The sequence below is a fragment of the Mizuhopecten yessoensis genome, unplaced genomic scaffold (genome assembly GCF_002113885.1).
Source record: "Mizuhopecten yessoensis strain PY_sf001 unplaced genomic scaffold, ASM211388v2 scaffold716249, whole genome shotgun sequence".
Lineage (NCBI taxonomy): Eukaryota > Metazoa > Mollusca > Bivalvia > Pectinida > Pectinidae > Mizuhopecten > Mizuhopecten yessoensis.
The window spans coordinates 314,060-339,773 of NW_018480022.1; the positions used below are offsets into that span (position 1 = coordinate 314,060).

The 25,714-nt window shown below is 36.1% G+C and overlaps 1 protein-coding gene across 1 annotated transcript; it reads right to left on the bottom strand.

Annotated features, from left to right (window-relative positions):
* Window positions 1-1,369: 1,369 nt before the first annotated feature.
* LOC110442325 (endonuclease V-like) lies at window positions 1,370-25,172 on the bottom strand. The gene is made up of 8 exons (XM_021485881.1): window positions 24,670-25,172; window positions 19,586-19,778; window positions 19,147-19,281; window positions 17,882-17,921; window positions 7,516-7,628; window positions 5,053-5,121; window positions 3,268-3,396; window positions 1,370-1,609 (listed from the first exon to the last, which is right to left on the bottom strand). The coding sequence occupies exons 1-8, from the start codon at window positions 24,840-24,842 to the stop codon at window positions 1,535-1,537; spliced, it is 927 nt and encodes a 308-aa protein (XP_021341556.1). The 5' UTR covers window positions 24,843-25,172; the 3' UTR covers window positions 1,370-1,534.
* Between the last annotated feature and the right edge of the window lie 542 nt (window positions 25,173-25,714).

Genomic DNA, 25,714 nt, shown 5'->3' on the forward strand with positions numbered 1-25,714 from the left:
CAGGTGACCTATAAACCAAGTTTAACAAGTTTAACAAGACATGGTGAGCTTATGCTATACCGCAGCGTCCGGCGTCCGGCCGTCTGTCAACTTTTCCTTTAAAATGCTACTAGTCCTGAACGGCTAAGTAGATTTTTACTAAATTTGGTCTGGAGACTCAATTTTGTATAAACGGTGGGTGTGGCCCCCCTTTGGGCAGTGGGGCGGAGCCGAATAGGGGAAAAAAGAGGTAAAACCTTTGAAATCCTTCTTCTACCGTAGGGATTAAGGGATTTCATTTTAATTTAGTCTCGAATATCTTTTGGTCAAGGGGACTCAACTTTGTGTAAACGGTGGGTGTGGCTCCCTTGGGGGCAGAGGGGTGGGGGAAATAGAAGTAAAACCTTTAAAATCCTTCTTCTACCATCATAGGGATAAGGGGATTCTATCCTTATTTAGTCTGGAGTATACTTGGGCCAAGGGGACTCAATTTTGTAAAAGAAACAGTGGTTGTGACCCCCTTGGGGCTAGAGGGGCAGGGCCAAATAATGGAAATGGAGGTAAAACCTTTAAAATCCTTCTTCTACAGTAGGGATTAAAGGATTTTATCCTTATTTAGCCTGGGCATACACGGGCAAAGGGGACTCGATATTGTATTAAAGGTGTGTGTGTGTGGGGGGGGGGGGGNGGGGGGGGCAAATAGGGGAAATAGAGGTGAAACCTTTAAAATCCTTCTGATGTAGGGATTAAGGGATTTTGTTCTAAATTAGTCTGGAACAACCTTGCATATTGATCTTGGTGTGACCCCCCTGGGGGCAGAGGGGTGGGGCCCAATAGGGGAAACATAGCAAATTCTACAAAATCCTTGTCCTTCTATAGGAATGACAGGATTTTGTCCAAATTTGGAAAAAAGTATCCTTGTGTGAAGGGGAACCAATTTTGTATAAACGGTGTGTCTGACCCTACTGAGGGCAGAGAAGCAGGGCCAAATAAGGGATATAGAGGAATAGCTTTAATATCCTTTTTTCTTTCGTTAGGATGAAGGTATTATGACCTTGAATAGTAGCATCCTATGCCGAAGAGAAATCAATTTTGTGTAAATGGTGTGTCTGACCCCCTTGGGGCCTGAGAGGTGGGGCCCAATAGAGGTAATTTAGCAAATTCTTGAAAATTCTTCTTCTGTAGGAATAACAGAATTTTGTCCATATTTGGTATAAAACATCATTGGGTAAAGGCGACCTGATTTTGTATCAAAGGCGAATCTGACCCCCCTTGGGGCAGAGGGGCGGGGCCCAATAGGGAAAACACAGCAAATTCTTCAAAATCCTTCTTTTCCTGTAGAAATGACAGGATTTTGTCCAATTGCATTAATATAACCCCTGACTTACCATGTAATACATGTACACTACCAGCAACATCTAGCTATTCCAACTTCAATTTTACTAACATTTCCAGGTGAGCGATAAAGGCCATCTGTGCCTCCTGTTTCAAACGCATTTCTATATGGAAATTATTTGATAAGAAGTTTGAAAAGCTATTATGTAGGCTGATATCTTCAATCATCAGTTGGATCTAAAAGTTTGTCTGGCTTGAAGTTGTTCCTCAGATATTCTCTAGAATTTACATCTGCCTGCAATATAAAATCAAAGTACTGAAAATAAACTGACAAGACACATGCTTTCTTGGTGTTGTAATATTTCCATAGGTATATAATATAGGAAAAAGGAACACATGCTGAGATGCAGGATAAACACCAATTATACATTTGTTGAAACTAATGAACCTGATATTTATAAGCTCAGGTGGAGTCCATCGTCCGTCCGACGTCCGTCCGTCAACAACTTCTGATTGGAATTTAACTTAAATTGGCTGGAAGCATCCCTAGGTAGTGGGGATTTGAAATTGTACAAAAAGTGGGGCTGAGGGGCGGAGCCAAAAGGGGGCAATCAGATTACATTGCTATAAACGACTTCTTCTCTAGAACTATGCACTGGATATGAATCATATTTGGTTGGAAGCATTCATGGGAAGTGGGGATTCAAAATTGTACAAATGGAGGGGCTGACCCCCCAGGGGGATGAGGGGTAGTGGGGCCAAAAAGGTTATTTGGCTATACAGTATTGGTTAAAGCGATGTCTTCTCTGGAACTAAGCAATGGATATCATCCATATTTGATTGGAAGCATCCCTTGGTAGTAGAAATTCAAAACTGTACAAATAGTGGGGCTGACCCCCCAGGGGACTAAAGGCAGGGCCAACAAGCAAATTCGTGGAATTAATATCCCCCACCTTCAGGACGTATTTAAGGTAAACATTATTGAGGTAAGGTTTAAACATGCGAGTATCATGCGGTTGAGACATAATGTATAGCTTGAAACTCGACGAAAAAAACACCTTATCTCATATTTATTATGCGGAAACTGCAGATAATGACTCTGCCAAATGGAGTCCAATTAAAGTGGTTGTCAAACTTGGCCGAGCCCTTATTGCGTTAAACCCTGTTACTAAGTTTGAAGACCATCAGATAATATTTGCGAGAGTTAATGAGCAGAAACGGCAGATAATGACGGGTGAGCTAAAAAATGAAGAAGAGGCCCAATGGGCCTGAATCGCTCACCTGGCATTAATCTCATACTTGTAATCTTAAAAGTGGACTAAAATACAACTACAGGCAAAATATCAGTGTTTGATTCATAAGAACCTATTAAAATATTTAAACATATGACGCCTGTGACCTTGAATAATGAACAAGGACATTAGGTTGAACAGAGTTTATAGTCTTCCAACCCAGCATGCTTCTAGCAAAATATCATTACCCTGGAACTTTTGGTTATACAGAACAAATCATTTAAAGATTTAAACATATACTGACCACTGTGACCTTGAATATTGGCGAAGGTCATTCATTTGAACAAACTTGGTAGTCCTTCATCCCAGCATGTTACTGGCCAAATATTCAGAAGAAGTCATTCAAAGGATTTAAACATATTTTACCCCTGTGACCTTGAATATAAGTCAAGGTCATTTATTTGAACAAACTTAGTAGCCCTTTATCCCTGGCCAAATATCATTATCATTATCTGGACGGACGGACTGACGGACGAACGGACGGACGACGACGGACGCCGCACCATGCCGTAAGCTCACTTGGCCCTTTGGGCAAGCTAAAAATGACAACTTGGTCTTAATTGGATTACATGCATTGTTATTTGTACAAATTGTGTCAAAATATAGGACATCTATTATTTATTAACCAATTTAAAAGGATCTGTAGATGTCACAAACATACCAATCGGACAGGTTCAGGCACTCTATATTTACAGCAATGGTGGACGAGCCATGTTGCTGAGCCCAGTGAGATACGATGTCCAATGGAGACGTAGATAGGATTGATACTGGTGTTGTGACTCCTCAGGGTCTGGGAACATGTCAATGCTTCGTTATGTATGAGACATTAAAACATATATAATGTAATCTATATTCTTCTCTTCTTAATTCTTATCTTGGTTAATGAATACATATTTCTAGTAAGTGGTAATGTAGCATGATGGAGAGTATAACTATTCTTTCTGCAAATTGTCAGGGTCTAAGGGAAAAAATGAAAAGAAGTGACCATATATATTATAACTAATATGAAACAAAAACAATTTTATTGCTTACAGGACACACATTTTACTGAAGAGAACCAAAATATTATCAGAAATGAATGGGGTTTTACTGCAATTTTAATTCCTTCAAGTCCAACGCTAAGGGAGTAGCTATTCTTATAATACTTTTGAAATTAAGGTGAAAAATGAAAAGATAGAAATCTGAGGACATTTTTTGGCCCTTGATATTGAATCAAAATAATGGTTCAAAAGTTACTTTAATGGCACTATCAGTGGCCCAAACAAGGACACCCCAAACTCTTTTGATATTTTAACTGATACAATTGATACCTTTGGGAATAATAGAGTTATTTCATGTGAAGATTTCAATTTAGTATTAGACCCTGAGTTAGAAATTACAAAAGCTATAAAAACATAAATAATAAAAGGCAAGAAAGAAAGTTATTGAAATTATAGAAAACCATTCGATGGTTGATCTTTTCAGAGAGTTGCATCAAGATAGTAAAAGATACTTGGAGAAAACAGGCTTTGTTAGAATTTTTTCTCTCATTTTAAACAATTTGTAATCTAGTACCCATATATCAGCTATTGAGTCAGGTTACAGGTCCGACCACTCATTCTCTATAATTGTTTTAAAATTTAATGAATTCTGGTGGGGAAAGGATTGTGTTAATTCAATTCATTCGTCTTTTTTATATGGGTAAGATTATGATCTTCAAATGGTGAAATAAAGGTTATTCCAGATACAAAAAGTTCAGTACTCTCTTCCAGTTTATAATCCTAATGCGATAATTAATATACCAGATATAGAAAATGTTATTGATGACTTGTTTTAAATTTACTTTTTTTAACATTATTAATGGAAATCAGAGATAAAAAGTATAGCATATTCATCTTAAAGAAAGAAATAGCAATGTAGGAAGGAATATAATCTACACTAAAAAATATGATATAAAAAAATACTGACGAGCAGGAACATGTAGATATTAAAGAATTAGAAATTAAGAAAACGGAATCGGAAAATATTAGATTGAGGAAGATAAAAGGTAGTATTATAAATATTAGATCTAGGACAAGAGGAAAGGAGAAATTCATAACCAACATGTATCCCCAAGGGAGATAAACCTAGGCAGTTTATAAAAAATTGGCAATCGGTAACATCATTGAATATTGTTTATAAAATAGCATCCGGATCTATATATATACATGTACAGTGGAAACGGACCAAGATTCAAAGATATGTGATTCTGATACAATTCCTTCATTTCAAGAGAGAAGTTTTATAGGAAAATGCTTTATCATCCTTTGAGAATAATTTCACCCATTAGTTGAAAATATCAATTTACTGACTGGAGGAAATTAAGAAGTTAACCGACAAAACAAAATCTGGAGACCTGATGACAAACTTTTGTGGAACTTCTTGCTAATCTTTAACCAATTATTAAACATAATAATTTGACACTCACCATTCCAAGACATCTCCCGGAGTCACCAATCAGAGGAAACGTATCGCCTCCCTTTTTAAGCGATTTGATCTAATGTAATCAACAGTGCAATAAATAAGTAAAAACCAAAAATATTCAAACTTTTTTCATGGCATGATGTACGACTAGTATTCATGTAAGATCCTCAGGTGCATAAATTTACTGACAAGAATGCCATCCTTAACAATGACCCGAAGGATCTTTCTCAAATTTCACATGAAAGTTCCCCATGCTCTGTTGTTAGGTTAATTTAATTTTCAGACTGATCAGAAAACAAAGACGGCCAATAGGCAGCCATCTTGAATTTTGATTTTTTAAAGTTTGTTATTGCTATTTCTCAGAAGTACTAAAATTTCACATGAGGGTTCTTCATGGTCCCTTGTTATGTATTATATTTTTTTAGGACTGATAGGAAAATCAAGATGGCAACCAGACAGCCATCTTGAATTTTGACAGGATACTTTTGTTAATTATCACTATTAATATGTTAAAAACTTCAAACACCAATATCCTAAGAACCATTTGGACTAGAGTCATGATACTTGGGTATGTTATGTAGACCAGCAGTGTAAATCGTTTTCTTTATTACAGTAATGAGGTTAAAGGTCAACTTTAACTGCTAGTTGGGGGTCAAAAGTCAACATGGGTTAAAAACTTTAACAATCTTCTTCTCAAGTTCCATAAGGCCCAGGGTCATGATATTTGGCCAGTAGGTATCAGGGATAGAATGCTATAAAGACCTACTCTCAAGGTCACAGGAGTCAAAAATGTTAAAATCTTCAAACGAGGATATCCTTAGAACCTTTGGTCTAGAGTCATGATACTTGGGTATGTTATGTAGACCAGCAGTGAGAATCTTTTTCTTCATTATAGTAATGAGGCCAAATGTCATCTTGAAGTGCTAGCATGAGTCAAAGGTCAATGTGGGTTAAAAGCTTTAAAATTACAATTTTCAATTTCAAACAACAATATCTTAAGCGTTTAAGAGATGTTAAAATGTCTTGTGTTCTAGTTACCAAATTTGGTCTGAAGTTACTTATATGTAAGTTTCATGTAACAAAAGAATCAGGTGAGCGATACAGGCCCTCTGAGCCTCTTGTTTATGTATGTTCTCCTTGTTAAAAATAACCAAATGAGAATTCATTCGTCATTGACAGCACTTCTTATTATGTAAGAATTACAAAGGACCTGTTACAGGAACAAAAGAATTTTGCCCACAAAGCAATTTAACCATTACTGGGTTATATTTGTAGCTCCCTAAGACACGACCCATGAGATATTTTTTTTTAATTCAAAAGGTCCCCAGGGCCTGTGCTATCAACTATTTAGTGCCGCCTTCCAAAGGTGTCTTAGGGAGCTACAAATATAACCCAGTAATGGTTAAATTGCTTTGTGGGCAAAAATCTTTTGTTCCTGTAACAGGTCCTTTCTAGCATGTTGCATACGGTTTTCAGTTCCTATTTAATTACATTTGTCATATTACCAATTAACATTACATTACGAGGTTTAAGTTAATGTACAAGATTCCCGTTTAGGATTTCCTACATGGGACTAGGTAATAGTACCTAGAAGGAGATGGAGAGCAAAGAAGATAAAAGATAATCTTTTGTAGATCTGATAAAGATCTTTCATGGTGGGGGCCAAGATCCTTCAATATATCTTGTTTTAAAGCTGTAATCAACACCTCAAAAGGGAAAAATTATTCCATTTAAAAACTAGAGCTGTCGCCTATGGGCTAACTAATACCCCCCACATTCCGGCTGCTTGTTGCCCCTGTAGGTGCTAAATAAACAAGTGAAAAATATACAGAAAGATCAAGGGTCATGAGAAAGTCTAACCTCACAGACCGATGGAAAAGACAGACACTGTTTCTGTGACCTTTGACCCCATCACCTTGGAATTTTGTCATAATGTAGCTTGCATCAACGCTACATATATCCAAGGTATGTGTATACAAAATACCTACATTTCCGAGATAATTAACCATTTCAGTAATGAAATTCATTCATAATCTTTGACCTTTGATCCCATGACCTCAGAAGTTTGTCAGTAGAGTAGTTTTCATTTATCCCTACAATAGTCTTTGTTTGTTTGTTTATGTTTAACGGCCCATCTTCGGCTGTGGTCATTTAGGGCCATGGTGATTTATTTTTTTATTTTTCATTTTTTTTAACAAACATGTGAGTAGCGAAGATAAAATCAGATAAAAAGGTTCATTTTAAAAGCATTTGCATTGTATGTGTAAATAATTAAAATAAAAAGGGAGTTAAGATAATAAAAGAGATGACGAATAGATGTAATATGGACTATGTGATATACATAACGTCAAAAAGGGTAAGGTGGGTTAAAAGACATCAGAGTCTATAGAATAGACCAATGTCTTTCAAATAGTTAAATAATGCCTTATAAAGCAATCTTTGCTCCTTCTGCAGAGTATTACACTACCTTAGCTATGTGTACTTCATCCTTCTCCAGACCATCGACCTGGCACAACTTTTTGGCCACACCAATACAAGGGATGTCTAGGATGACACCAAGATGACAAGCCAGCCCAAATTCTGCAAGGACATAAAAGGCAGACTATTTTTACATAGACATAGAGAAAAGACTGTTTCATCCATGTGACTAGTCGAAATATGGAAAAGAGACAGAAAAAAAGATTTTAGTCAAGGAAAAGGCAATTTTTTAATGAATTTGTGGTCGTTCAACCAAACAACCGCCTATATTTTCTTGTTGTTAAGTTATCCATCCATCAGACAAAATGTTCAAAGTGGGTTTTTTAAATTTATGAAGAGCTGTTTTCAAAATATGTTCCTAATTTTAAAATGTTTCTTAACGTTAATAACCACCTCCAAACGTCAAAAACGTGTTTATAATCAGTGTAATTGGAGTTTAAAACAAGAGATCCCAGAGGGATCTTGGCGCCCACCTTTGTACCATCTTCATTAGTTCTTTGTCAGTTCGATCTTTTCTCTTCTTTCCTCTAATCTGTTTGATCGAGTCATGTTAACAGTAAATGCACCTTGAGGTAACTTTTGATCTAAACTTAATACTGATGTGTATGAAAGCCAACCTTCAAAGTGAGTTTGTCATTTCACATATTTACTAGTACAGTACTTAATACATGTGAAAGAAATAGAATCGATCATTGCAATATGAGAAAGATCTGTTTAGTTCTTCTTTTAATCCATTCTGTTTTTATGATCAGTCTCAAAATGTAACATACACAACGAGGGATCAAGGGGAACCTACATTTAAAATTTGAGAAAGATCCCTCCCGTACTTCCCGAGAAATAGCAAAACAAACTTTAACTATCAAAATCCAAGATGGCTGCCTATCGGCCATGTTGTTTATCCGATCAGTCTCTAAAATTGCCCTGCACAGCTAGGACCAAGGGGAACCTACATGTAAGATTTAAGAAATATCCCTCTAGTTCTTCCGGAGAAATAGCGATAACAAACTTTCAATATCAAAATCCAATATGGCTGCCTGTCGGCCATGTTGTTTATCCGATCAGTCTCAAAAGTTGCCCTGCACAGCTTAGGACCAAGGGGAACCTACATTTAAAATTTGAGAAAGATCCCTATAGTACTTCTTGAGAAATAGCGATAACAAACTTTCAATATCAAAATCCAAGATGGCTGCCTGTCGGCCATGTTGTTTATCCGATCAGTCTCAAAAGCTGCCCTGCACAGCTAAGGACCAAGGGGAACCTGCATATAAAATTTGAGAAAGATCCCTCTGGTAATTTCTTGAGAAATACCGATAACAAGAATTGTTTACGGACGGACGACGGACGACAGACGACGGACCACGGACGCAGGGTGATTCGAATACCCCACTATCAGATGATGGTGGGCTAATAAAGGCCTTTATTTTCCAGGCTTGACTGATTGCTTCGGATAAATACAATGTTCAAGTCGTAGCTTTGTATTTCTCTGACTAGGGCACCCGCTGTCGGTAGCCAAAGTAGCTATTGGCTCTTTTCATTTTTTCATTGGGTACCAGCTTGAAAAATAAAAGACAATATGCAAGTAAATCCCAGAAAAACATTCTGTCCACCACTTGTGTACTATGGTCGACACCAATTGTGTATACAGGATCAGAGCTGACACAGTTCAGCGTGTGCTGCACAACTGCAAGCCATTGCTTTTGTCTAAGATGTCAAGGCAATTATTGTAAGCCTTAGATAACATTCAAATCAAATCCCTCTGTTCATACAGGAGGAGAAGGTTTTTAAACATTTTCCCCTATGTTCTCCCTAATGGGCTCCCCCCAACTCTCTGCCCCAGGGAGCCAAGCCCTCCATTTATAAATAAAAAATGAATTCCCCTTGCCCCTTGGCATGCCCAAGAACATTCTAGACAAAATTTGGTTAAAGTCCCTCCATTTGTACAGAAGGAGAGGAATTTTAAAGATTTACCTCAATTTCTCGCCCCTCTACCGCAGGGGTTGGCACACCCTCAATTATATACATTATTGAATTCCCTTTGGCCCAGGATACTCCATGTCAAATTTAGTTAAAATCCACTTAGCCGTTCAGGACTAGTTAGCATTATTAAGAGAAGATTGATGGACGGCCGGCCGGACAACTGCCGGACGACAGAAGCCACCTATGCAAAAAGAGCAGGTGAGCTAAAAATGAGATTTAAAATGAGAATTATCACTTAAAATATCTTTAATCTGAAAAAATGTGATGTTACAAATAATCTGATGTACAATTTACATTTAATTGGTGAAAATCAATTCCTGGGATTTAATTTTTAGGTCACCAGAGTCACTCTTATACTTAAGGGGTTGACGCCTTAGGTGGCTAATTAGGGGAGGGACCATATGTGGTCACTGTGTGCAAAATCTTCAAAAACAGCTTTGAAACTAACTGGTGGATTTGGAACAACATTCATAAAATAATCCATAGATGCTGAGGATCAGAATTTATACTTAAGGACTTCCCACCCTTCGTAATACACATGTTTTTCTTGTCGTATTTTCGTGTCGTCATTTCCATATTGCGTATCGGGCATTCCATTACCGTAGTGTAAATGATAGTAACACCGGGTAAACAATAGTACACGTGCGTGACGATGATATGTCAACACCCGATATCGAGACTTAACTTGGAAATGTGTAATCACACATACTGAACTTCTAAAATAAAGCTTAGGATAGAAAGACATTAATTAACTCACGGGAAGACACTGACATAAGATCAGACGACTTCAAGAAGGTCGTATATGAGGCGCATGGAATGCAGACTGATGTATTTTGTTTACCGACCTCACCTGTACGTATCACGTGCTTACAGAAGTTCACAAGCTCTTGGTCGCTGCGACTTTTATTGCCGAGCGAGTTACGCTCTGTCAGATAAATCGTTTCACAAATGCACTTACAATAACTCTGTGAAAATAGTGGTTTGTAAAACATCAAGATCCCTATAAAATGCAAGTGCATGTGCGTGCACATGATAACAGTATACCATGCAATAGCCTATGGTTACATATGTACCTGATATGTAAATATACCATGTGTAAGCGGGCTATGGAATGATGTCCAAAGTGTACGTGATTGAGAGTAATTTTGTTCATGAAAGAACAGTAAATTGACAATTGAATATAGTAATTTAATTTATTTCCGTTGTTTTTGGTATTGTAAAGAAAATAAGTGTCATTGTATAAATTCTATCCCTCAGCAAAAAGTACCGATATTTTTCAAGGTAGACAACTCTCATCAGGATAAAAATTATTGTAAAATGTAAAATAAATGAATTATAATGACTGTGTGTATTTGGTTTAATTTTTCACTCTTTTTGTATGACACTATGTGTCCTGTTTGCTTTAAGCTTGTATTTAGTGACTTTTATCCATACAATTTCAATAAAAAATGCTTTTTGTAACATGTTGTAGATATTTTATGATAAATAAAATATTTATAGGGTTGATTAGCAATGTTTCTTTTCATTATTTTATTGTTGTAATAGTTTTGAAAAATGCCACGCACTCAAAAAAATGTGAAAGTGTTGAATTTGACAAAAATTCTATTTTTCTGTATTTTTTACAAAAAAATCCCCAGATTATCGGAATGCTTACATTTTCATAAAATTACCTCTAAAAAAAAAAAAAAAAAAATCCCCCAGCCAAATATTATATATATATATATAATACTGATAAGTATATACAGATATATATAAATAAATTGATAGGAACTGCCAGGGTTGGGGAGCCCTGGAGTCAGCCCCCAAAATAAAATGGTGTCCTCACACAGGAGGGCTCTCATTTATTTTTCTCTGCTAATTTTATCTAAATTCAAATATTTAAATTTCATAATGTTTTTTCATCAATATAACATTCAGAAATTTGATTGGGAAATAAAACATTTGTACATAGAGTATTGGTCATCTACAGAACAAGAACATACTACCACATTTCACACACAGCACACACATCCAGACGTGTTTACATATATACATCAGTATCATAATCACTAAACATTAACAAAACACTTATACACACACACATATACATACATACATAACATACACTCCTACGACCTACATACGTACATACATACATGCATACACATGCACACACATGCACATACATACACACTAACATCAGCAAGTATACATGCACTTACATACGTACACATGCATGTAAATACAAACATACATGCCCATTATTGCATGTATCCATATAAGCACCAGAAAATACATAAAATGTTCATGCACTCTACTAACCCGTATTGTGTTTGTTTTTGGAGAGAGAAATATCAATTAACAAAAAGAGAAATTGTAGCATACAAAAAATCCTCAAAATAAATCCTTCCATTCCATCCATCTTTGATCAAATGTTTCATTGTATATTTTTTTTACTGATAAAGCTTTCTCAATATTATATCTGAAATCAAGAAACTCATTCAAACCATTTAAACTTAACTTCTGTTTTTTTCTGGAAACAGTATATATATAATATTTTGTATACAAAATAATATAGTTAATGGGCATTTTCAGTAATTTTCAGTAATTTTCAGTAATTCCAAAAAGTATTGTTTCCAACTTAAAATCAATGATTTCCTTTTTCTGCTAAATAATCTCTCTTTTAAATCTTGCCATAGCTTTAAGGACTGTGGACATTCCCAGAATAGATGTTCTGTAGTTTCTATTTCTATTTTACACATATTACAGATATTGTCATTTGACATCCCAATAGTATTTAAATAGTTTTTAATTGGGAGGATACAATTTTGTAATCTGTATTGAAACCATTGCAGTGTTGTGTCTTTTGTAACTTTAAAGACAATACTATATGAACTTTTCCAATCTATATTTCTAAAATTTTCTTTCAATACCCATTTTCTTTCAGCTGTATTTACTAATTTAATTTTACTATTTAATATGTCATGCATGTCTTTACAACCTTTTTTTCTTTATGATAATATAAATATGACTTGGTATGAAGGGCCTCTCCAAAGTTGTTTCTGCAGTTAAGTTATAATTTAATTGTTTACAACATTGCCTAATAGACTGGCATATACTATGATAAATCAAGAAGTTTCCAGAGTTTATATTGTATTTCAGTTTAAAATTTACAAAAGTTAAAAAAACATTATTTTGCTCTAATAGATCACAAACATTTTTAACACCCCGATCAAACCATTTTCGGACAAAAAAAGACTTTTTGCCAATACCAAAAAGTGGGTTATACCAGATTGGGAGAGTTAAGAACTGCTTAATAGATTTTACATGTGTTACTTCTGAAACATTTACCCATGCCTTAAAAACATCCTTCCAAAACATATTACTAGTCTTAAAATTTTTAATAAAATCAATTCCCATATCCGATATATTTTCTACTGGAAAGTGCTCTGCTTCAAAAATATGTATCCAGCTTTTCCCATTATTTTTCAGTAATCTTCGTATCCAAGTGGACTTCAAACTAGATATGAAATTATTGATGTTAATCATTTTAAGGCCTCCACTTTCATACTTTTTGATTATAGTATTTCGTTTAATTTTGTCAACAGGAGATTGCCAAATGAAGTTAAAAAATATTGTGTTCAGCTGCTGAATAAAAGTGCTGGTTGGTGTAGGAATTGCAATGAACAGATGATTAAGTTTTGGTATAATTATTGATTTCAATACTACAATACGACCAATAGGGGTTAAAATCCTACGTGACCATTGGGTTATACTGTTATTTACATTTTTTAGGGCTTTCACATAATTCAAACTTATAATATCTTCTAAGATAACTGAACAAGAGGCCCAGAGTGCCTGTATCGCTCACCTGAATATGTTTAAAATAATTGGTATGAAGTAGGTGCTGTAAGTACATATGAAATTTCAGAAATATCCATACAGTACTTGAGATTTAGTGAGAACAAACTTCAAACAGAGCCCCACCCCTAGGGGGGTCATACCCACCAATTATACAAAATTGAGTCCCCTTGACCCAAGGATGCTCCAGACTAAATGAGGATAAAATCCCATAATCCCGATGGTCGAAGAAGGATTTTAAAGGTTTTACCTCTATTTCTCCTTTTGGGCCCCGCCCATCTGCCCCTTGGGAGACCACACCCACTGCATATACAAAATTGAGTCACCTTGGCCATTGATGCTCCAGACTAAATTAGGATAAAATCCCTTAATCTTTATGGTAGAAGAAGGATTTTAATGGTTTTCCCTCTATTTCCCCTATTGGGCCCTGCCCCTCAGGTCCCACGGGGGGGGGGGAGGTCTCCTTTACCAAAGGATGCAGTGCCACACCAAATATGGAACAAATCTGTTCATTCCTACAGAAGAAGAAGGATTTTAAAGAATTTGCTATGTTTCCCCTATTGGGCCCCACCCCCAAGGCCCCTGGGGTACCACACCAACGATTTATACAAAATTGGTTCCCCTTCACCCAAGGATGCTTCTGACCAAATATAGAACAACTCCTTTCATTCCTACAGGAGAAGAAGGATTTTAAAGAATAATTTGCTATGTTTCCCCTATTTGGCCCCGCCCCTCAGGCCCCTGGGGGGCCACACCCATGGTTTATACAAAAAATTGGTTCCCCTTGTCCCAAGGATGCTTCAGACCAAATATGGAACAAATCCTTTCATCTTACAGAAGAAGGATTTTAAAGAATTTGTTATATTTCCCCTGTTTGACCACGCCCCTCAGCCCCCAGGGGGGCCAGACCTACGGTTTATACAAAATTGGTTCCCCTTCCCCCAAGGATGCTTCTGACCAAATATGGACCAAATCCTTTCATTCCTACAGAAGAAGAAGAATTTTAAAGAATTTGCTATAATTCCACTATTGGGCCCCGCCCCTCACTCCCAGGGGAGCCAGACCCACGGTTTATACAAAATTTGTTCCCCTTCCCCCAAGGATGCTTCCGACCAAATATGGACCAAATCCTTTCATTCCTACAGAAGAAGGATTTTAAAGAATTTGCTATATTTCCCCTATTGGGCCCCGCCCCTCAGCCCCCAGGGGGGCCAGACCCATCATTTATACAAAATTGATTCCCCTTGGCCTAAGGATGCTCCAGACCAAATTTCGGGCAGGTGAGCTCAAAATGAATACCTAGCAAATCAAATTTTGTTTCCCCCCATTTTAATTTCAATCTATGATGGTAGACATCTGCGCTGAATTTCTTGCTGCCAATCCAAATAACTTTTGTTTTATCATTATTAAGTTTTAGACCTGACATTTTACCAAAACAATCTAAAGTATTTAAAGCTTCATTGAATGAGTTTCTAGATCATCTAAAATTATTGAGGTATCATCTGCAAACTGTGAGAGTTTATAATCCTTATGTTTTATTTGTATACCTTTGATATTTTTATTGTTTTTGACCAAAATTGCTAATATTTCAGCTACTAGTAAGAACAGATACGGGGAGGGAGACTGGATCAACTTGTGGACATTCTTTTTGTATCTCCAAAAAATCAGACAGTATACAATTTTGTGTTATTGCAGAAAAAGTATTTTTATATAAAGTTTTGATCCATTTCTTAATGCTTTCACCAAAATTAAAAAAATCAATTACCTTGTATAAAAAATTCCATGAAACAGAATCAAAAGCTTTTTCAAAATCAATGAATATTAGAAGTCCAGGTATATTGTTTAATTCAGTATAATTCATAATATCATAGATTAGTCTAGTGTTTTCACCAATATATTTACCACTTAAAAAACCTGTTTGTGTCTCGGAAATAATATGGTCTAGAACTGATTTAAGTCTGTTGGCTATACAAGCTGATGTTAGTTTATATATAACATTTAGCAAAGTAATTGGTCTCCAGTTTTTCATAAAATGTCTAAGCTTATCACCTTTTGGAATACAAGTTATAATTCCCTGTCTTTGTGTAATTGATAATTCACCGTTATTATACCCAAGATTCAAAGATCTAACAAAAAAATAATTCAAATTCACCCAAAAGAATTTAAAAAACTCACTTGTATAGCCATCAGAACCAGGTGATTTAAAGTTTTTCATGTTTTTTAAAGCAAAAAGTAGTTCTGTTTCTGTTAATTCTCCTTCAAGGTTTGAACGTTGATCATCAGTTAATTTAACATACTCTAGACCATTTAACAAATTATTTAGATTAACATTTTCTATGTTATTAGATTGGTCACGATCAGCATATACCGTAGAATGTTTGTAAAAATTCGTTGTTTCTGCAAGAATATCAGCTTGACTTGTTAAAACTTCACCATTATCTTTTTCAATTTTAACTATAGTTTTGTTCACATAATTATAAGTTTCTAAATTACAAAAATATTTTGATGGTTTTTCGCCCTCATCTAGCCAAGTAACCTTTGAATGAATCATGTGTCCTTTCATTTTATTTATTCTAATATTTTCTAACTCTACCTTCTTTTGTTCATATGCCTCCAAATTTGATGCCCATGTATTGTTACCTTCAAGTTGTTCTAAATCATATAGCAATTCTTTTTCTCTTTTATCCCTTTCCTTTTTTCTAAATGATGAATATGATATGGTAATTCCTCTTATCTCCATTAACAATGTTTCTGAAAATAATTGATCATCAATACATAGTACAAGTTCTGAATTTGTTACATTTGAAATGTCATTATTATAAATAGGTGAACAGTATTGTTGTTTTACCTTAACTATTGTTTCTTTAACTTTTTGTACATATTCTTGGTCACATAAAAGACTATTATTAAATTTCCATAGGTCCCTTCCTTTTACAAAATTACTTATTTTTATTTCTAATGAGATAATTGAATGGTCTGATGTGAAACTTTCATTGAATTCTGCTGGCTAATTGTGAAAGGGTAGAGCCACCTTAAGGAGCTTAAGGGGCTGACACTCACACCCCCGAGGAGGGGCTCAAAGGGAGGAGGATAGTAAGTGCTGTACCTTAAACAAGTACATTTTAGATTTATTCTCAAATACTGTCTGTCCGAGTTTGATGAACTGGTGGTCACAGAGTGCAAAATGTTCAAAAACATATTTATGAAACTAATGGGTAGATTTTAAATAATGTTCAAATTGAGCTATTATTTCTTTCATTTTCATAATTAATTAATGTTAATTTGTTCCAATCAGTTTAAAACAGCTGAAATTCTTTGTTTGTGATCCATAAATTTAATCAATTGCATGTCATGTCATCACTTCCCGAACTCAAGGTAAAATCGCTGCTCCATGTTTTGATCGGATATACAATTTCAGCCAAATATCATAAATTAAAGGTTTCAAACCTCTTTAAAGGGACAATTAATTTAGTAAAGCAAGTTTTTTTTTCAGTTTACTTTTAATTCTTGACTGCAATGTATCGTGTAAATTCAAAGCAACAAGATGACGTGTTATGTGTGAAAAAAGACTCCTAACGTCGGTCAACAGCGTGGTGGCCCAGATATTGCACTATTTCGGTCGTAGCTATTTTTATCACCGGCTTTCCCAAAAGATGAAACTGACCACACTGGATGTTAACTTCAGATCATGTCAATATCAACAACGTTAGGTTTCGTTAGGAGATATGTATTTCAGTATCCGCTTGATACTTAGGTTGTCATCTGACTAAATAGCCCCTTTAATGCCAAACTGAAACATTTACAAACAAATGTTTTATTCATTTAAATTTTGTTTTACCTCGATATTACGCTACTTTGTTTATGTTGCCAACCCCTTCATACTCTCGATTGCTTGTGTCCAGTATTCTTCTTTAAAATCTAGAATACTAGCGACCTCTGCTGAGTGCTGTAAATTTGAGCTGAATATGCTTCAATGGTGTTTGTTTTATCAAGTTTAAGGAAACGTAGTTCATTTGTTGATGACAAGTAGCACCAATAGTCACAGTGAAACCAACATCATATATCCTATTGTGCTGATACACGCATATTTTTAAATCTATTGAATCATTTTCACTTTGTTGTTTATATACTGATACTAGTGCATTTTTCATTTAAGTGAAATATTTGTGTGTCCTATGAAAATACACATGAATTCAATTGTCTGTGTGTTTTAGTTTTATAAAAGATTATAACCTGATGAATCACAAGTTTTGCATTGTCAACCTCACTGAGGTGACTGTTCTCACTGAGGTGGTGACCGTTCTCACTGAGGTGACCGTTAAGGTCCTGGATCTCTTGTTGACTTTTTTAACAGCACCAAGAAAACGGCGCCAATAAATAGGTGTGAGAAAGAACTCTCTATAGAATGAACTCCATGATGTTCCATTAGAATGCAAGCATGCAGGTTTGAAATAATACATTTATTACATTTAATTATTCATAAAATTCTATAACATTAGACTTGGTGATGTACAGATCAGTCAGAAAGCTTTACTTACGACGATGATGAAGAAGCCCATTACCATCCACTAGAATAGCCTGAAACAAAGGATCAAGCAAGTCAGTAATTTAAATAATGGACGTTAAAATGTAATTACGTTCTTCAATTTTAGGATAAATGCTGTGTTATCATTTTGTTATGCATTTATTTTCCAAAGATTTCCACTTCTTAAAAACCTGTAAAATAACTTTCCTAAATAGTAGTAACTAGTAAATTTATACTTGACTATCAGTTGATACACAGGATAAATTACATTGAAAACACTCAGGCAATTCTGATTTAATTGATTAAGGGAAGTAACTATCAACAGGTAACACAACCTGTAGGGTATGTGTCAATGACTAATTTAATGTAGTATATATTTTATTACTGCAAATATTCATCAGATTCATTGTAACTCAGATCAACACAGCTCTGATGTGTACGTGTTGTTTGTTCCTAGAATCTTTCCCTTCCTTGAGTGAATGACAAAAAAATCTCAACCTGAAAGTATTAAAGGAACTTGAATGTCAAACTAAACCTGAACATTGCGACGTGTTTGACCATCAGGAATCCTATCCCGAGGGTTGCCATTTCCCTATCATAACCTCTTGGTAGGGAATGAATGTATTTTTACCAACTCCAAAAAACATATTTTGATAAAAAAAAGAATGCATACTACACTGAATGCCTATTTTCAATATGACTTCTTTTGGTTACAAAAAGTTATGTCTAGACTGACATCACAAGCCTGTGTAGCTTTCTACATTTTTGAGAAATCACTCTTCCAAAAAAAAGGAGAAAAATATGTGAAGGATCATCCTCGATATCCAGGGGTTACGCTCACTTTCGCTCTCTACACCCCTGGAATATGTCATGGCAAAAATAAAGGCTCAGTGTGTGCCACCTTGTTGAAGAGACAAGAAGACTAGTTTGATGTACATCAAAATAATCTCGCGGTCACGTAATGGTAAAAATTGACAGGCTTTGAAGTTGGGCGTCTCTCCTTTGTAATCTTCAAAGGAGAGGTATCAGCCTAGCAATTGGTCAGGTTTTTTTACCTTTTTTGAATCAAACAGCTATCTTCGTGCCTTCAATTTTGCCACGACATATTCCAGGGGTGCAGAGAGCGTAAGTAAGCGTAACTCCTGGATATCGAGGATGGTGAAGGATCAGAGCAGTCCACTTCACAAACATGTTTATTCAGGTTTGCATTTGATGAAAGGGTCAATGTTTTAGGTCACATATAAAGGTTTCATGTAATATAAACCAAGTCTAACTTACATCTGGTGTATATTTTGGATCATTCTGCTGGACTTTTCGGTACAAAGACACAATAAAATCCACCTCCCTAAAGGCAAGAAACCCAGACACATAAGGAGCTGTCAATTTGATCATATCATAATCTTCATAAACAACCTGAAAAAGGTATAAAAAAAAAAGAAATTGTGCTAGAAATAGTACAAAGCAAAGGACAAAATCTTATTTCATGTAGAAACATTCTTAAATCGTTTTCCATTTTTAAAAGCAGTATGTGACAACTTGAAGGTACAGGTATATTATTCCTTCAACTGTTCGTAGATACATTTCTATAATTCACAAGGACACAATTGATTTAGAAGGCATAGGCATATACAATCATCTGAATAAATATGTTTACTCAGGATCAAGTGAAAGATGTTCAGAATTTGTACATATGTTTTCAGACCTACTCTTCACCCACCTCTAGACTGGGAAAGCTGACCACTACTAAAGCAGCGCAGGCATTGACATCATCCCCCTTTACAAATGAGATGTCCACACCTCCAAGGTAAAATTGTCGTGTGCCCTCCTGGCCCTGTTGTATGGCTTGTCTCATCTCCTTCACAACATCTGCATCTAAGTCAATTACATTTGTCTTCAGCCTTCGCTGTTCACTGAAATATAACGTGCTTATATATTATTTGTAAAGATAAATTTTAATTAACATAAAACAGACATTTAAGCCAGATACATATTTAGTGTCTAACAGGAGCTGAAAAATGCACGTTCAGACTGGGGTTCGAAACCCGGGACCTTCCGAACTCTAAATGGACGCTCTACCAATTGAGCTATCTGGTTTCAAACGATCAATCCAGTTCAGTTCCGCTATAAGTGTTCAAAATGTGTAGTACTGTTTAACAGAGAGTATGCATACATGCCATAACCTTCCTATGCAAAATAGTGAGATCAGTTGAAATACAAAAATACTTTATCAAAAATTGTGATTTTCTCTCTCTCTGAAATAGTGAGACATTTGCATATAACAAGCAATAAATTAGAATTGTGAAGCCTTAGATAATAAATGACCATTAAATGTATATACTATATGCAGTGGAACTGGACTGGGTCAATCGTCAGAGACTGTGCATTTTTCCTCTACTGTTACATATGTAATAGGAGAAAGAGAAAGACACGACCGGACCGGGGTTCGAACATGGGACACTCTATAGATGGATGCTCTACCAATCGAGCTACCTGGTCACAGACGATCAACCCAGTCCAGTTCTGCTACTTTTCTTCCTGCATCTTCTAAGTCTTTAAACCTGGTGACAACACTATTTACAACCCACATTCTGGCATCCTGTTGCCAGGCCTACACCCAATGCTAATGAAACAAGGGTTGGCAAGCTTGTCAATTTTGTAACAAGAGAAAGACACGACCGGACCAGGGTTGGAACCAGGGACCCTCTGAACTCTAGATGGATGCTCTATCAATTGAGCTACCTGGTCGCCAACAATCCACCCAGTTACGCTACATACATGCAAAAGTGTTTGAAATTCTGACTGTAAATTGAGATAAAAATCAATAAAAAATAAGGGTATTACTATAAACAAGAGGCCCAAGGGCCTTAGCGGTCACCTGAGTTATATCATAGGTACTGGTAGCTTTATTTTATTGTTTAGATGTGATGTGGAAATCAGCATGTAAACTAAGTGAAATACAATACTTGTCATGTCATCAAAGGATAAGAATTTTAAGATATTTGTAAATGTTTCCTTTGGGTCCCCGCTCTAACCCCTGGGGGATGGGGCAGGAATTCAAAGTTTACCATGTGATACCGTCATCCACCAAAGATGATTCTGACCAAGTAAAAATAATTTCCAACAGAAAATTGTCAAAATATACCCAAAAGTGTTGTTTCCATATATAAACTATAGTAAACTTTACCCCCTCCCCAAGGGAGAACGGATAGCTCGGGGGTCCTGAAATTTACAATTTAAATAAAGCCCCTGATGATCTTTCCATCCATGCAGAGATAATGACTGTAATACCTCTGAGTCTGGAGAAGAAGATTTTTGAAATATTGGTTAATTTTCCCTTTGGGGCCCAGCCTTGGCCCCTAGGGTTGGGGTAGGAATCCCAATTTTACAATTTAAAACCATCTTCCTCCTCCAAGGATAATTCTCACCAAGTAAAAATAATTGCTAACAGAAAAATGTCAAAATATACCCAAAAGTGTTGTTTCCCACTATAAACTATAGTAAACTTTACCCCCTCCCCAAGGGAGAACGGATAGCTCTGAGGTCCTGAAATTTACAATTTAAATAAAGCCCCTGATGATCTTTCCATCCATGCAGAGAAAATGTCTGTAATACCTCTGAGTCTGGAGAGGAAGATTTTTGAAATATTGGCTAATTTTCCCTTTGGGGCCCTGCCATGGCCCCTAGGGTTGGGGAAGGAATCCCAATTTTACAATTTAAAACCATCTTCCTCCTCCAAGAATAATTCTCACCAAGTAAAAATAATTTCCAACAGAAAATTGTCAAAATATACCCAAAAGTGTTGTTTCCATATATAAACTATAGTAAACTTTACCCCCTCCCCAAGGGAGAACGGATAGCTCGGGGGTCCTGAAATTTACAATTTAAATAAAGCCCCTGATGATCTTTCCATCCATGCAGAGAAAATGACTGTAATACCTCTGAGTCTGGAGAAGAAGATTTTTGAAATATTGGTTAATTTTCCCTTTTGGGCCCCGCCCTGGCCCCTAGGGTTGGGGTAGGAATCCCAATTTTACAATTTGGTAGCCTCATCTACCAAGGATGATTCTGACCAAGTTTGAAAAAATTCCATCCACTGGTTCTTGAGAAGAGGTTGATAATGTAAAAAGTTTACGCATGACGCACGACGGACGACGATGGACGGAAAGTGATTGGAATTGGTCACTTGAGCAAAGCTCAGGTGACCTGAAAAAGGTATAGTAATACATTTTTTTTTTATATGATGTTTATCTCAATTTACAGGCAGAGTTTTAAACACCTTTGATACATGTACAGGTCGAGGGAAACCACTAACATGCGTATAATACACAAACTTGCGTATAATATGCAAACTCGCCTATTATACACCAATAGGGGTATGGATTTGTTACTGAAAATAGCCAAAATAACTTAAATCTTAACTTTTTTAAATTGTTTGTCCAAGTCGCATTTATTCAGTCATGAAACATAATACAAATGCAAAAATAAACTTTAGTTGCATGTGGGAAAGAACCATAAATAGATGCAATACTTCCAGTAAAATTAAATAAAGTTTCTAAGTAGCCAACGCTTTCAGTAAACAACTTTTAACAAAATATTATTTACCTTGTCGTAAATTAATGCGATTTTTAATAATATCGTGCAAAAGTTACTGTTAAAGCGATTTGGGTTATTTTTAGTAACAAATCCATACTCCAACTTGCGTATAATAGGCGAGCTTGCGTATTATACGCAAGTTGGTGGTTTTCCCCAACCTGGGCACAACGGCGCATATGGGTAATAATCCCGCATTTGGGTAACATCTTTGCATGTTATGGTTGAATGCACTTCGAATCTACTTTCACTATCCTATATAAACAAGAGGCCCAATGGGCCTGCATAGCTCACCTGGTATTAATCTCACAATTGTAATCTTAAAAGAGGACTAAAATAAAGCTACAGGCAAAATATCAGCGTCTTGACTTTTAGTTGAAAGTAATTCAGAAAAAATGGGCAAAGGTCATTCATTTGAACAAACTTGGTAGCCCTTCGTCCCAGCCTCTCGGTTATTCAGAAGAAGTTGTTTAAAGGTTTTAAAGATATTTCACCCCAGTGACCTTGAATATAAATCAAGGTCTTTATTTGAACAAACTTGGTAGACCTTCATCCAAGCATGTTACTGGCCAAATATCATCACCCTAGGCATCTCAGTTATTCAGGAGAAGTTGTTTAAAGGTTTTAAACATATTTGACCCCAGTGACCTTGAATATAAATCAAGGTCATTTATTTGAAAAAACTTGGTAGCCCTTCTTCCCAGCATGTTACTGGCCAAATAGTATCACCCTATGCCTCTCAGTTATTCAGAAGAAGTTGTTTAAAGGTTTTAAAGATATTTCACCCCAGTGACCTTGAATATAAATCAAGGTCTTTATTTGAACAAACTTGGTAGCCCTTCATCCAAGCATGTTACTGACCAAATATCATCACCCTAGGCCTCTCAGTTATTTAGAGGAAGTCGTTTAAAGGTTTTAAACATATTTGACCCCAGTGACCTTGAATATAAATCAAGGGCATTTATTTGAACAAACTTGGTAGCCCGTCATCACAGCATGTAACTGGCCAAATATCACCACCCTATGCCTCTCAGTTATTCAGAAGAAGTCGTTTAAAGGTTTTAAACATATTTGACTCCAGTGATCTTAAATATAAACCAAGGTCATTTATTTGAACAAACTTGGTAGCCCGTCATCCCAGCATGTAACTGGCCAAATATCACCACCCTATGCCTCTCAGTTATTCAGAAGAAGTCGTTTAAAGGTTTTAAACATATTTGACTCCAGTGATCTTAAATATAAACCAAGGTCATTTATTTGAACAAACTTGGTAGCCCGTCATCCCAGCATGTTATTGGTCAAATATCATCACCCTAGGCCTCTCAGTTATTTAGAAGAAGTCGTCTAAAGGTTTTAAACATATTTGACCCCCGTGACCTTGAATATAAATCAAGGGCATTTATTTGAACAAACTTTGTAGCCCGTCATCCCAGCATGTAACTGGCCAAATATCATCACCCTAGGCCTATCAGTTATTTAGAAGAAGTCGTCTAAAGGTTTTAAACATATTTGACCCCCGTGACCTTGAATATAAATCAAGGTCATTTATTTGAACAAACTTGGTAGCCCTTCATCCCAGCATGCTTCTGGCCAAAGATCATTACCCTAGCACTTTTGGTTACTGAGAAGAAGTTGTTAAACCTAAAAATTGACGACGGACGGACGCCGGACGCCGCACCACGGCATAACCTCACCTGGCCCTTCGAGGCCAGGTGAGCTAAAAATCAAAATTTTGTACTTCACTATCTTTATTAAAAATCGCTAATTTTATGGTTATTATAAACACGTTTTGGTTGATCGTTTTTTCGTGTTTTGACATTTTCGTGATTTTAGATGTCCCGACTTTTCTAAGGCTTCAAAGGTCGTAAAATACTTTCAAAACCAAAATCTGTTCAACCAAAAGTTGTTTGTAATAACCAATAGATATGGCGATTTTCAATAACGTAAGTGAAATACAAAATTTTGATATTTTATATAGGATAGTGAAAGTAGATTTGAAGTGCATTCAACCATAACATACAAAGATATTACCCAAATGCGGGATTATTACCCATATGCGCCGTTGTGCCCAACCTGCTGATGTATATATATGAAGCAAAAGTTTAACAATAAAATGACATCACATTTTAAATATACATTGGATCATTGGTCTCATTCAACAATCATGTTCATGCTGTTTACTGATTACTCTGCAATCGCAAGCATATATACTTCTCCCATTTCGCTTTGATCTCATCTGATATCAGTTTTGTGTGCTCGTCACTTCTCTCGGCCTCAAACCGCGAGTTGTCTCCGAGTTCGTTCCCCGACTCCCTTCTGTTATTATTCGATGCAGTGTCCCCAAATATGAAATAGTTTAAGCCGTCTAAAAAGCGTCGATACATGATTATAGACAACTGAATTTTACTGTACGTATACTACGTATAATATACTGTCCCTGACTACAGTAACTTAGTAATAAAAGCCACACGTCTTCTTGGCTCTCAGCGTTTCACTATTGTATAGGCGAGTACTATTTCAGCAGATATGCTACTTTTAAAGATGTGTCTGTATCAAATGCCACAGTACAGATATCGTTCATGACGAAACTGTTTTGCAATCTTCTTTATTTACAAATTTTCCCGGAAGTAGTTTTGCGGAAGTTCATCTTGGTACGCTTGGGCTACATTCGCGTATCCCGGTTGAAACGGTACGTTTGGCGCAGAAATTTTCCACGAAAAACGAACACACTTGGACCGTTCTATAAGCAGAGCTAAAAATCCACAGTTTCGGAGGATAAAAAACAATGTATCAAGAATAGTATGCCCTTCTCTCACGCGTCCACTAAATTACATAACGTATCTTAAAAATTACATATGACTTGACATTGTTTAAAAAAGAAATAACGCAAATTGGCAAAGGTCAGCATTTTAGTTTCGGTCAGGTACGTCTGGACACCTCAATCTACCCCAGAGAATCTACCCATACCAAATTTTCCTGAGGTCAGCCTCGGTCCAAATCTGTACCTGTCGTTTTCTTTACAGGTTCAACCGTTTCAACCGGATACGGGAATGTTCCGAAATGGAAAGAATCAAGAGTTTCCGAATGCGTTATGGTATTTGACATGAAGGAATGTTATAAACGAATGTTATAAACGGGAGCTGTACACGGTAAAGCATTAATTCGGAAGTCTTAGTTTCGTATTTCTTAACTGGAAATGAAGTATGTGAAAGTGAAAGTAGGAGTTTATAGCGGTATTAACATTATTTTAAAAGGT